Raw genomic sequence first — 14,119 nt, forward strand, 5'->3', positions numbered from 1 at the left:
GCCTCCTCTTGGGCCCCGTGGTCCTGGACTCTCCGGACGAGGACCGGGACCACCCTTCGGAGGCCGTGGGAGGATCCTCGCGGAGCTCCAGCGGGGTAACGGGCAGTTTGGGAGACGGGGAGTCCCTTCGGTCCTGCCGGAAGGGCGACCAGACGGAAGCCTCCGCCGGAAGAATACAGGTGGGACCCGGACCTCCTCCGGGTTGCCGGTGAAAGCCGGAAACTTTCCATGGGAATGGGAATAAAGCAAGCGGTTTGCGTTTTGATGGCCAAGCTGAGCCTGAAGTAAGTCAGGCCCCCTGTTTGGGTCCAAGCTGGCCCAATTAGACCAACTAACCTTTTCCTTAAGTGAGCAAACCACTCACTTCATATTTCATGAGAGAATTCCCATGAAAAGCTTCTGATTTTGGAATTTTTCCCCAATCTCGCATCCCAACTGCTTCCAGCCCCCTTTGGAAGCTGGTTTGGATCAGCTTCTTGCGAATTTGTCTTTTGTTGTCGTTTGGACCTTTCAGACGGACGGCGCGCCACCCGTCCTGTCGCTGCACTGTCAGAAGATCGCTCGAGCCCAGCGGGAGTTTCTCTTCGGAGCCCGAGAGGCCGCCGGCGAGTACCCGACGACTCCTTTGTTGGCTGGCCCGTTCCAGTACAAATCCCGATATTGCGGACTGAGATAGTCCCTTGGGATTTGCTTTTGGAGCGATCCTTTGGGGGCTTGGAAGTGAGGGCGACCACGTTGGCGATCTCGGCCTGAGAGACCGGGAGGTTTGTTTGGGGTTTTTTTTTTGGTTTTGGTTTTGGTTTTTTAGGCAGATGCCCGTTCCAATACTAACCTGTTCGTCAAAGTATCCAATATGAAACTCTTCAGGTTTTAGACAAAGCACACAAAATCTACGCTAAAGTTATCAAATGGGATCGAATTGGACTTGGCGAAATACGCCAGAAAGACCGAGCTACGTCGACGCTCCGTAATGGCCGTCGTCAGGGGTCAGCGCTAGGGCCTCACCAGTTTCAGTTAGGGGCTCCCGAGGGAAAAGGGGAGGAAGAGGGCAGTCGAGACCGAGACCGAGACCAGGAAGAGGAAGAGGTGCCCTGCGACAGTGCGAGGAAGCAACAGGACACGGAAGAACGTTGCCCAGGGGTCAAGAGGTATGCAGCTCATCACAAACATGCATCCATCCATTTTCTGAGCCGCTTATGCTCACAAAGTTCGCGCCCGTCCCAGTTGACTCTGAACGAGGGGCAACCGGTTGCCGGCCAATCTCACGGCACACATAAACAACCGCTCACACCTGCGGACAATTTCGATTCTCCACTCAACGCGTGGGGGGGAAGTAGTACCGGAGTACCCGGAGAAATGCCGCGCAGGCACGGCGGAGAACACGCAGGTGGGGCCGGGATTTCAATCCTCTAAACCACAAAACCTCAAACTCACTTCACGTCGGGGGGCCGCCGTGGGCCCTTTCCAGCTGACGCTGGGCCGCAGCCTCGGTGCACGCAATTTACACGAGAAATTTTACAATTTAAAAAACAAAACAAAAAAAAAAAACCTTTTTTAGCACCAAATAAGGTAAGCAAGGAAGCCAGTGGAAAGACGACGTGTGCAAAACTACTCATGAAACTCTCCATGGCAACACCGCTGTAAGTGGCATCAAGACTGGTCGCGCTCACTCCCCCGAGAGCCACAACCTCCCCGTGATTGGTCGGTTCGCACACAACACTGTAAAAGTGCCATTCCTATCAAATGTCATTTAAGGTGGGGGCCACAAAATATCGTCTTGGGGCCCGCGGGCCACAGGTTGGAGACCCCCCCCCAGCTCTAAACGGTTTCCCACGGAGGGGGGGGGGGGGTCTGCGCCATATTTTCACTGGTGCTGTTTTGCGTGCAGAGCGTCCGAGGGCTTCCTCGACACCGGTCGCCCGGCTCTAAAGTCGCCCGTCCGGGCGTCGGGTCCTCGCGGGGACTCCGAGGACACCTTCAGCCGCCATTTTGAGAGCATCTTGGAGTCAGCGGGCGTCAAGGGGACGTCCCGGGACAGTCTGTGCGGCCGAGCCCCCGCGGGGCTCCGGGCCTCGGCGCCGCCGGCCCCCCAGGAGCGGCCCGCCCCGACCGACTCCGACGCCAGCGAGAGGCTGAGCAGCGGCTCGGAGGACACGCCCCCGGAGAGGCGGCGCCATTCTCGGACGCCGTCCGTCCTGAGGTCAGGTTTGGATTCTGTCGATATCGGCGTGGATGCGCTGGTTCTTTGGGCCATCCTGGGGGTTCGAATCCTGGCCCCACCCGGGTGGCGTTTGCATGTTCTTCCCGCGCCCGCGTGGGTTTGTGCGACGACGATGACGACGACGCGGCCCTTCCTCTCTGCTGCTGCAGGCGAAGGGCGTCGGGCTCCGAGGGGGACGACCCGGGCGGCTCGGAGGGCCCCCGGCGGGCGGACGCGGCGCACCGGCTCAGCGGCAGGTGAGTGGCCCGACGCGCCGCCCGACGCGTGCTGGGAAATCTTCTTTTTCTTCTTTCGGTGCGTCAGGCAGGATTTCAGCCGCCCGGCGGGCGACGCTCGCCCGACGCTATTCGGACTTCTCGCGCCTCCGTCTCGACCGAGCACTCAGGTGGGTGCCGCCGTCGCGCTCGAGACGCCCTCCGGTGGTCAGCTGGCCCGCGTGCGTCTTTGCAGGGCCTTCCTGATGCGGCGGGCGGTAGTGGGGGAGAGTCCCAATCCGGAGGGGCTGCTGGAAGCGCTTTTGTCAACGTTTTGGGCTTTGCAGCTCCAGACTTTTTCCCTCGGAGGGTGAGAACCGCACAAAAACCCGTACGAGCGCGCAAGTGTCACGCGTCGGCGCAAATTTGGAACGTTCAAAAAGGCAAAAGTCGCTTCGTAGTCATGAGTTGACGTTGACATCGTTGGGCTCAGATCTGCTAAATCCCGCAACGGGCCGAGGAGAACGAGGACCGGACCGGACCGACCTGACCCTAACGACAAAAGTAAAGCGCGCCTTTCGTTCGGGAGGACGACCGGTGAAGAGCGGAACCGGCGTGAAACCAGCGCAGTGGCTCAGGATTTGGGCCGGGTCGCAAACGCCGCCGTCGGCTTCCTCTCGGGACTCGAATGTTTGGAACCGTTTCGGGGGCAGGAAGTCTGAGCCGCGAGCCCAAATCGTGCCAACGTGAACTTGTGAATACTTGACACGGTTTCAACGACGGGCCTCGAATTATCTTCGGCGCGCCCCGGACCGGTCGCCGGCCAATCGCGGGGCACACATTTGGGCAATTGAGAGCCTCCAATCAGCTTTGAGTTGCTTTGCGCACTCGTACTCTTATTTTGAAAGCTTGGCTTTTATTTCGACACTGTGGTGTTGTGCTTCCGTTTTTTTGGACAGGTTTCTTTTTGTTCGTTTGGACTTTTCGCTTCAAGTCTTTGTTGTTTGTCTTGAAATGCGAACTTTCACAACATCAACATGTCAATAAAAAGGCTGCTTCCATTTTTTTTTTTTTTTTTGGATCAATTTTGCAAATGTCCCGGACAAATTGGGGTGCAGGTGGCCCCTGCGTTCAGTGGACGTTTTCATGATGCAAATATTTTCATATTCACCACATTTTGTGGGGGTGACAGAATCATTGCAACTGATATTCTGCCACTGTCGATGACGCGAACGCTCGCTCGACGGTCGGGATGCGACAATAATGAAGAATTCTTTTCATTATTTTGCCTTCGATGCAATTTGAGCGCGTCCTCCATCCATTTTGTCTTTTTTTTTTCCTTCAGACGCCGTCCGCACGCTGGCACGTGCGCTGATGCTGCCCGACGCCGACCTGCGCGGTCCGGTAAGTCCGCGTCGCGTGCGCTCACGCCCGGACCTGAATGGTCGCCGCTCGTCGCGTTCCCATCGATCTTCGCGACCCGCTGTGAGAGGCGGAAATCGTTTCAAAACAAAACAACTTTGGCTTTTCGGCCTCCATTTCAAGAAAATCTTCTCGTCTGTCATCGGCCAAACGGACTGGACGGGATATTACGCATTCCGTGCTGTACAGTGGGTCTATCTATCGATCGATCGATCGATCGATCTATCTAGCTATCTGGCTGTCTATCTGTCTGTCTGTCTATCTGTCCACCTCGTCACTCTGTGATTTTTTTTTTTTTTTAATCCATTTTCTGACCCACTTATCCTCACGAGGTCAAAGGAGTTCTCCAGCCTATCCCAGACGTCACCAAGCATTAGGCAGGGTACGCCCCGAACTGGTCGCCAGCCAATCGCAGGGCACGCGGGGGACAGACGACAGTCGCACTCGCAGTCCCACTTTTAGAGCGTCCAAATAATGTCGCACGTTTTTGGGATGTGGGAGGAAAGGGCAGTGCCCACCCGGAGAAAATCCACGGATCCACGGCGGGGAGGACACGCAAAGTCCACGCAGGCGGCCCGGGGTTTGAACCCCGGTCTTCAGAACTGTGATTTATTGATTGATTTTGGACTTTCGAGCGCGCCTAATTTGGTGGCATCCGTGGCCCGTTATGTGAACGACGACGGCGGCGGCGGCGGCCGCGCTTCCAGAAAGTCGAGCGGCATCCGTGGAATTCCTTGCGCGGCCGACGTGGGCGCACTTGTTTCGAGGCTGAGACTCATTTCGTCGTTTCCCAGACAAACAGTTTGCACGAACGTTGAGCGCATCCCGTTTTGATGTCGCGGTCGTACGCGAATGTTGTCGGTCAGAACGCGTTCGCCGAGGCGTCACGTCCGCACCTTCTCGGCGGCGGAGGACGCTTGGGCGAGCCTCTGCTCCAAACGTTTGGGCCCGAACGTCCCGCGCGTGGGTGCTTTCTTTTCTCCGTTTTTTGCTTTTTTTTTTTTTTTTTTTTTTAGCCACGCCTGTAAACAGATGCGCGTGTTTTTTCCTCCCTGTTTGTTGGTGTCCTCTCCACGGTTGCCATGGTTGCAACGTCTCCCCCCCCCCTTTCATCCCGGCCTTCCGCCGGTCGCCACGGAGATGACTAACGAGCTCGTGAGACACGGTTTGTTTGTCCTTTGCCGCTAACGACGTCCGATCCCCAACGAGCCGGCGCGGAAGCCGACGGCTCTCCGTTTGGGTCTCCTCGGGGTTCCCGTCCCCTTCCGGGTGGGCCGATACGTCCGCCGTTTGCCATCGGATGTCGGACGGGCATTTCGGCCCGTATGAATATGGAAATAAACGGGAAAAAACGGGCGGCTGTGCCCTGCGATTGGTTGGCGACCGGTTCCGGGTAACCCCGCCGACAGCCGGGATAGGCTCTGGCACTCTTGCAACCCTTGTGAGGATAAGCGGCGATGAAAATGGATGGATTTTTTTTTTTTTCCCCCGATTTCACTTCCTCCTTGTAAAAGCGACGCTTGCGATTGGGTCGCTCTGGTCACGTGCCATTCTGAGCTGGTTTTTCCAATATGAACGCCAAGCAGAACTTTTGGGCGTGTCGGAGAATTTGAAAAGGTTCAATTTATAATTCTGCTTTTCAAGGCATCATTTGAAAGACTTTCATCTTTATAATTTTGGGAGTTTTTTTTTTATTGTTTGTCATCATCTTTGCCGTCCACACGCAAATTCAAATGAGGCCATTTTGGTTATCAGTTGACTCTTTTTGAAAGGTTTTGCTGTCCACACATGAAACATTTTGCACTTTAGAGTTTATTTCTCGGATGTTATTGTCGTGTCGCCGCTCCGTGCACTTTTCTTTCTTTTCATGGATCCTGACAAGTTGTTTGAAAATATGAAATCCAGAATGTGGATTCATCGCTATTCCTTATCGGGACCGTGGTTGAATCATCCAAAACGGTGCCCTGAATCACACATGACCCTTCTTCCCCCCCCCCCCCCCCCAGCTCACACGTACTTTCTCTCTCTCTCTCTCTCTCTCTCTCTCTCTCTCTCTCTCTCTCTCTCTCTCTCTCTCTCTGTCGCTCTGACAGACGCCCTCCCAGCCCCTCGGAGACAGGAAGTGGACGCTAAACTCGATGGCGAACATTTGCACATTTTCTCCCACACAAGCTGCTCGTCACCGCTCGGATGTGCGAAGACCAGAACGTTTGGGGGGGGGGTGTCGGGGGGGGTGTCGGGGGCGGTACGAGCGAGCGAGCGAGCGAGCGAGAGCGAGGAAGACATTCGGCAAGCGGTGACATTCGGCAGCTCCTCGCCTTCTGGTCGCCGTGGCAACACAGAAGGGGCGAGGAGAAATGCCTGCTCGGAAAAGGAGGAAAAGCGGAGAAAAGGCCGAAGGCAGCGCACAACGGGACGCTTCTTTTTCCTGGCGCTTCTCCCCGTCGGCTCGTGACGAAAGTGACGCGCGTCGGAATCCCGACGCCGATTGCGAGCGTTGACCGCCCCCAATCGCAGAAGTTGTGGAGCGGACGCGTCAGGTGTGCACGTGCTCGGACGGTGATTGACGGCCACCCCCCACACCCCCCCTCGCGGCCGTCAGCTTTCTCCTTTCCCGGCGGAGCGAGCGACCATGATCGGCGTGAACAGCCTGCACTCGGCGGGGCGCCTGCGCTCACGCTCGCTTTGCACGGTGCGCTACGGCCGCGACTTCCGCGTGATGGACCCGTTCCGCTACCCGCGGACCCCGCGCTCGCGATCCCTCAAGCCGCTCGTCTTTCCCGACCTGCTGGGGAAGGCTCAGGACGGGCAGAACCACCCGCAAGCCCGAAAGAGGAGGAAGGTACGCCGAAGCGCATCGCCACGGCAACCGGCACGTGGTCCACTTCAAGCCTCTGCAAAGTTCTCATCGGTCCGCCGACGGGTCGCTAGGCGCTAACTCGGTGCTCGCTAGCTGAATCGGAACCGATTGTGAATGAAGGGAACCTCGCCGGCCGGCCGCGTGTCTTTCTGGACCTTTCCCAGGCCTTTGATGCGATTCACGCTGACGTCTTAGTGCCCAAGTCGCATTTTTATGCTCTCAAATGGCATATTCAGAATTGGCTCGCTCCAAAAAATGTGCTTGTTTATATTTTCAAAGAATTTCTGCACAAACTCAAGATTTCTTTCAAATTTTTCGTCCCCCACCCGAGCTTCAACATTTCCTGACCTAGACCAGAACCTCACTCGCCGGTTGCTAACTCAATCTGGAGACTCAAATGAGGCCCAGACTGAAATGAAGTTTTTCTTGTATTTTTTTTTTTTTTTTTTACTGACACTCGGCACAATTCCAGGACTCCCTCAACCATTTTAACCCACTCTCGGAAGGATGAAGACATTCCAAAACAATGAGAAGCCATTTCTTGAAAAGGAAACCCAACATGTTTTCATCGAGCGGGTCCATCTGACCTGCCCGTTGTACCCCCACCACCCATCAAACTATCTGCGTTTCGATGGTGACCGCTGACTTCGCTTTCGCCGGTTCTGGGCCGACCGCCGTCCGGTCGGTCGCAGACCGGCTGCAAACTGAATTCTGGCGGAGCCTCAACCCCGACCCGAATGTCAAGCCACAACAGGGAAGGGCTTCATCTGGCCTGCTTGCGTCTCTTGACGAAAACCCTTTGACACCCTTGGGTTCCTTTTAAGAGGACCCCCCACTTGTTGTTTTGGCTTTCGTCACGCTTCCAAGAACGGTAACGGACCCCCTGGAGCGATTATAAAAGTTCTGTGGAATTGCCGCCTCTAGTGACGGACCGCTTGCGTTTGACCTGGTCCACACAATTATTTTCCCAAAATTCAAAGATTGTTGATGTGTTCCAGAACCGACAAGAGGAAGTTTTGGTCACATTGTGCGTCGCGTGCGCGTCGCACAACTCAAGATTCTGTTTGGCTGCTGAAGTCACGTGACGAGCGGATCCTTCCCGGTACGCTCCGACGTTGCCCGAACGGAGGCCGTTGACTCGGAGCTCGGCTACATTCTGATCCGTGTCACAATTCTGGCTCCCTCCCCGCACGGAGAGTTTTGGTCGTAAACGTTGAACGCGTTCAATATTAAAGACCGCCGACCCGAATCCGCTGCAATATATCGACACGGGACTTGAGGGGGTCCGGCGCTTGAGGTGGGGGGGAAGGGGGCTGAATCGGCACATAACCGGCCCGATTCTCCTTCCGCGTGTGTCCCGACCCACCACAAGCTCGTCGTGAACTGGCCGCGAGCTGGTCTCAGCGCTTGCGTTAGCCGTTGCGATGCTGACGGAGATGACTAACGCTCGCTCGCTCGCTCGTTTGTTTGTTTGTTTTTCCGCAGGCGCTCTACAACTCCATCAAGACTCAGAAGCTGCAGTGGACGCTGTAAGTCACATTTCGCCACATTCAATTCATTGTTTGGCTGCCGAGTCCGCTTGAGGAAATCGTTTCAATTCCAAAGGCTCCCCCCCCCCCCGTTCAGCTTTTGGAATCTTCCCCTCCACCCAAATCACAACATTTTTTTTTTTTTATTCCCCCCCCCCCTCCCCATCGGACTCAAGTCCACGATACGAAAATCCCTCGGCGACGCCAATTAGGCGAGCGGCCGGCTGGGCTTTGTCGCCATGGAAACTGCACCACAGCGACCGCTCTCTCCTCTCTCGCCTCACCTGCATCCTCCCACTTCCTCTCCCGGAATAGCCGCTTCGTCTCCATGACGACACTCTTTCATGACGTCCCGTTAGCACCTGAGGGGGCGTGTCCGTAGCCCGCGTGGCGAGGCGTAACCGTGGAAACACACGACCCCCGCCCCCACCTCCCACCAGTCTGGGCGTAAGAAGCCACTCAGGCGGTGCGGCAGTTGCCAGGCAACAGGCCGCGTGCCGATTGGCCGGCCCGGCGCTCACGTGGCGCTCACGTGGCGCTCTCGTCCTCCCCTCCTCTGTGGGACCGCACGGCGCCACCTGCTGAGCGACTGTGACGTCATCGGCCTTTTCTCCCTGCCAAAACAAATCCTTCCTTTCTTACTTTTCAGGTGTGTTGATTTTTCTGACAACTGGAAAAGCGCACACACTGAAGTCCGAGCACTAGCGCTTGAGTGGAGTTTTTTCGCACGTCTGCAATTCTTTTCCTTCCTCACATTTCTAAGCAGATTTGCTACGTTTTCCCGCTTCTGCCTGCGTGCGAGTGAGGCGACGACGACGACGACCTCGGTTCTGGCTCTCATGTGTTTGCTGTCTCCGTAGCGACGAGGAGGAACTGAGGAAGTCCTTTTCGGAACTCGGGGACAGCGCGTGCGATTCGTCCAGATCGGCTAAGGGGGCGAGCGGCGCCGACGACGACGGGACAGGCGTGGAGGACGAGACGGCGCCTTGCGGGACGCCGCTTCACAAGAACGGCTTCCTGGTCCGCAAAGTGCACGCCGATCCGGACGGGAAGAGAAGTACGTAGAAGTCGCGCCGCCGCCGCCTTTGCGGGCGTCTTTGCGTCGTTTCTGACCCGTCCCGACCGAGTACGTCCATCCGACGCCAGACGATAAGATGATCCCGCGAGTCCTCCGTTAACGGCGGACTTGGCCCCATTTCAGGTCAAGTAGGTCAAGTTCAATCATCGACGTGTTCAATATTGACGAGCAACGAGAACGTGGAAACAAATCGAAAGTCAAGTAAGAGGCCACTTGAAGATTTGACAAGCTTTTCACTTCAATTGCACACATTTCAATTTTGGAATTGTAATATCAGATTTGAATGCACACATCACATGATTGTTTTCCAGCAAATGAGCCAAAATCAAAGCACTTTTTGTTACGTTGTTATTACGGGCTGTTGAGGGCAGAATTTCGTTCAGTTTGGAAAAAGGCTGTCTTTTTTTTTTTTTTTTTTTTTTTTTTGGTGATTATGCTGGATTTGATAACATTTCATCCCGCGTCTCCCCTTCCCGGCCGGCCGGCCGGCCCTGTCGCGAAAGCCCGTTGAAGCCCTTTGAAAGAAAACAAAAGTTGCGGTTATTCGTCCGATCCGTCGATCGATGCGACCCGACGTGGTGCTTTCACCGCTTGGGTTTTGGGCCCAGAGTAGCCGTGCGCGAGCGCGAAAGCGTTCTTACACGTCTTTGCTGTGTCGCAGCGCCGAGAGGAAGGCGGGGCTGGAAGACCTTCTACGCCATCTTGAAAGGCCTCATCCTCTACCTGCGGAAGGTCAGTCACGCGACGCCTCACGTGCTAACGCTAACGCTAACGTCCTCCTCCTCCGGCGCGCCGCGCCTCAGGGCGAGTGTGGCGCCGACAAGCCGCTGACGGACGAAGACCTGAAGAACGCCGTTTCCATCCATCACTCGCTCGCCACCAAAGCGTTCGACTACAGCAAGCGCGCCAACGTCTTCTACCTGCGCACCGCCGACTGGAGGCTTTTCCTCTTCCAGGCGCCGTGAGTCTGCGTGTGCGTCGGATTTTGCGGCGTGAGGCGGAGGCCTTGCTCCAGTTGCGGCTCGTTTGGCCCAGATAGTCGAGCCCCGCCTCCGCCTTGAGGGCGTTCGCCGATTGGCCCGTTCTTTCTGCGTTTCCACGGCGACCGCCCCACATCGCCCTGCTTCCTCTTCTTGTCGGATGGCGGCCTATTCAGCGTTGCCTTGCGACACGGCTTACATTTTTACTCTCATCTCAAATCCTCTTTCCCCATTGAAATGAATGGAAGTGCATTTAATCCATCCCACGTGCCCCCAAACACCCCAAATGTGGTTTTCACCACATTTTTTCACGAGACCAATTTGCTCTCCGGATGCCTAAGCCGCAAAGACGGACATGGCAAGCGTAAAACGCCAGTGTACCTAATGATTTGTCCTTCCTCCTCCTCCTCCGGCAAATGGCAAAACAGGTCGAAGGCACAGTAGCGCCCCCGCCTGGCATTCTCTGCGGCCAGAGTTGTCACGTGTGCTGCTGCTGCCATCTAGCGGTGGGTTCGGAAGCAGACGCGTACGTCAAGGCGCCGCGGTACCGCCATTGCGAGTCGGGATCGACCAATGATTTCCAGGTCGTGAATGAATCGTTGGTCATTCGTCCTTCCTCGTTCCCGACTCTTGATCGGCTGGATTGTGATTTTGACGCGGTGCTTATTTCGTCACTTCCGAAGCGGCCAAAGCCGCGTTCATCATTGGCGACTCCCCAATCACTACGTGTGGATTCCCAATACAACGAGCGCACGAGAACCTGCGCGGGTACTGTCAGCGCTACAAAGTGACCCGACTAACTGAGCTTTCAGGGCACGTGTTGCGTTTCTTGTCGTTGACGTTTGACCATCATACCCGACAGGAACGCCGAGCAGATGCACTCGTGGATTACTCGCATCAACACGGTGGCGGCCACCTTCTCGGCGCCGCCCTTCCCGCCCGCCGCCGGCTCCCAGAAAAAGTTCAGCAGGCCGCTGTTGCCGGGCAACGTGACTAAACTCTCTGAGGTGGGCCCCCGCGTAAACGCCATACATTGCATGCCAGTAACGTTGATAATGTGCCATCATCCGACTGACACTGTTATAAAATGCGTAATTAATATTGATACCACGTAACCTGTGTGTAGTGTGAATCGGCGAGTCGCATGTGACTAATGTGCTTAGAACATCCAAGTAACTTTCAAATATCATGTTAGCTCGTGTGTTACATAAATAATAAATGAGTGAGTAGTAGGCTTTACACTGTCAGCATTTTTGCAAAAAAAGCAATCACTAATCCGATCTCCATCTCCGGCCGGCAATGACTCGTTCATTTCTTGCATATTCGAGCGTTCTCTAGCTCACGGGTGTCAAACTCGAGGTCGGGGGCCAGATATGGCCCACCACATCATTTCATGTGGCCTGCGGAGGTCCAGCAAGCACTTACTGCCATTAAAGGACGCGATTGAGAATGAATTCAACAAATAGTGTGACGCAAACATTCTCCCTGTCCTGCCTATACGGTCGCTTGTTGTCCGGAGTTTGCGTCCGGAGTCGCGTCGGCTTGTGAATTCCAACGGTTAAATAATGTCAATAACGCGAGGAAAGAACGTAAAGCGTGAACAGTAGATGAATACGTAATGTCAAAACAAACCATCATTAACTACTGGACAGACGCCGTCTTTCGAGCATTCAAACTTTCACGTGGCTGCTGTGCAAGCGACGTGCAGATCACGTATTTGGTGAGCCGTCCGTCGCCGTGGCGATTGGTTTTGCGCACCCGACCTGCGCCGTCGGAGGTAATTCTCACCCAAAACGTGCACATCGCCGACACCCAAAGGACAATTTTGCAAATGACGCTCGGGGGCCGCTCGTCGCGTGGCACGGAGCGAGGAAACGCGCGTGTTAATGCGGTGCCACGTGTTTGCGCAACCGACGGCAGGAGGACCAGGTCCGGTCCCACGAGGCCCGTCTGCGGGCCGTCTCTTTGGAACTGGCGGAGCTGCGGTCCAGTCCTCCGGAACGCAAGATGAAAGGGAGGCAGCTGGAGCAGTACCAGCGGAGGGAGCAGCATCTGCACTTTGAGGTCTGTCGGGATCGGAAAAAAGTCAGCGGCTCGGCTTCATCCTCATTTGATCAGTTACGCTCATCATTTTTGACGAAACTGCCACGTCGGACGTCCCATTTTCATAAAGTTATTTCGGATTTCTAACCGCAATCAATCGAGAGAGATGGACACGGAATCGTCTCTTTGCAGTCCGAGGCGGACATCATTTGACGTAAACCACTTTTGGGAACAATCATAACATAAAATATGACTTTCAAACATTTTTTCATCTTTCTTGAAAGACAACAATAATGGAAACATTCCCTTCAGTCCAGTTTCCTGTCTTTGTTATTGATCAAATGATATGAAAATGAGCCATAAATCTGATTTGAGCAACTAACACGGGAGACAAACGACGCCGTGACCGTCCGTGACTTCCGCAGAAAACGCGCTACGAGACGTACGTCGCTCTGCTGCGGGCCAAGATGGAGGCCGGCGGCGGCGGCGAGGACCGCCCGGAGGCTCCCGAGGACGACGACGACGGCGACCCGCGAAGGACGCGGTCCGAACCCGCGCCGCAGGAGGCCGGCCGGGCCGGCGGACGGCGAGCGGGCGACGAACCTCGGCAGGACGGCCAAAGGCACAGCTACAGGCAAGCCGTGAAGAAGTGAGGGCGGCGGGGGCACGCCCGTTTCTTTGCCCGGGAGCCGCCGCCCCGACCCGTGCCCGCCCGCCCGCCCGCCCGCCTCCTCCCGAGGCCCTCGTGCCCGCCGCCCGCGTGGATCGTGGGATGGGCGGAACAACGGCGCCCCAAACGGCGTCCAAATTGGCGGCTGCCCACAACAGGAAGGTGTGCCTGAGCAGTCGCCACCTTTGCTGTCCTTTTTCTCTTCTTTTCTTTCAACTTTTCTTCATTATGTCATCATTTCCCGCGTGGAGCCCATGTGCTGCGCCACCGTCGCATTTTCCGGACACATCTGGAGTGTCCGCTCAACTTTTTTTGGCGACGCGTTCGGCTGGCGGACGCTTGACCTTGAGGGGGAGGCCCGACCCTGACGGCAATTTCAAAACCGTCGATCAGCCGCTCGACCGGATGTTCATTGGTCGGCGGAGCCCCGCCCCCTCACGCGCTCAACGGGTTTGACATTTCAACTTTCTTGGCTTTCACTTAAGCGCAATTATTTAGCGGCACGTGTGTGTGTGTGTGCTGTATTTGGATGAATGTCTATATATCTAAAATATGTTTAAATGTGAAAGGAGGAGGCAGGTGAAGCCACGCCCCCACATCAGGGACCGGTTGGTATGGTAACCGCAGCATCCAGCTGGCGGGGCGAGGCACGGCAACGTTTTTGTCCGTCAATCACGAAGGCGACGCTTGTACATAAAAGCACGATCGCCGGCTTCTCTTTCTGCTCGTTTGTGCACCTTTTCGCCAGCTTGAATAAAATCTCGTCTCTGTTCTTGATTGTGACGACCATCAAAGTTGCGCCGCTCAGTGTGTCGAATGATGTGACCTGTAAATAATATTCCAGCGGCTGCGCCGGGCCGCCGGCAGCCAAAGTCTGCGATAAATTGACGGCGGTTCGAGTTATGTGGGGAGGAGGGAGGGGGGGGGGGTTCTTTTCTCTTCAATGCCCAAATTGTAGATTAAGCGGTGCAAAAAAAGCATTTTGGGGTCGCGTCGTTCCAACTAGGAAGAATCCTGTGCCGGCGGTTCTGCGCTCAGTTGCGAGCGTGCCCACTTGTGCGTCACCTTTGAATTTCGCAGTTGCGTTTCGATGCGTGACTTTGGCGTCGGGATGCGCCCTGC

The 14,119-nt window shown here is 55.7% G+C and overlaps 1 protein-coding gene across 1 annotated transcript; it reads left to right on the forward strand.

Annotated features, from left to right (window-relative positions):
* The first annotated feature begins 264 nt into the window (after window positions 1-264).
* Window positions 265-13,769, forward strand: LOC133496020 (PH and SEC7 domain-containing protein 1-like). The gene is made up of 16 exons (XM_061811130.1): window positions 265-284; window positions 446-461; window positions 515-645; window positions 843-1,148; window positions 1,889-2,200; window positions 2,371-2,457; window positions 3,761-3,819; window positions 5,931-6,126; window positions 6,403-6,679; window positions 8,183-8,226; window positions 9,087-9,283; window positions 9,966-10,036; window positions 10,108-10,265; window positions 11,147-11,291; window positions 12,205-12,348; window positions 12,753-13,769. The coding sequence occupies exons 1-16, from the start codon at window positions 265-267 to the stop codon at window positions 12,978-12,980; spliced, it is 2,391 nt and encodes a 796-aa protein (XP_061667114.1). The 3' UTR covers window positions 12,981-13,769.
* Window positions 13,770-14,119: the final 350 nt, after the last annotated feature.

This window comes from Syngnathoides biaculeatus, chromosome 22 (genome assembly GCF_019802595.1).
Source record: "Syngnathoides biaculeatus isolate LvHL_M chromosome 22, ASM1980259v1, whole genome shotgun sequence".
Classification (NCBI taxonomy): Eukaryota; Metazoa; Chordata; class Actinopteri; order Syngnathiformes; family Syngnathidae; genus Syngnathoides; species Syngnathoides biaculeatus.

Excerpts from the sequence above, each read along its gene's own strand:
- LOC133496020 (XM_061811130.1), top strand. The coding sequence starts at position 265 with ATGGCCAAGCTGAGCCTGAA. Across the intron at positions 3,820-5,930 it reads ACGCCGACCTGCGCGGTCCG|ACGCCCTCCCAGCCCCTCGG; the intron begins GTAAGTCCGCGT and ends TCGCTCTGACAG. Across the intron at positions 11,292-12,204 it reads ACGTGACTAAACTCTCTGAG|GAGGACCAGGTCCGGTCCCA; the intron begins GTGGGCCCCCGC and ends AACCGACGGCAG.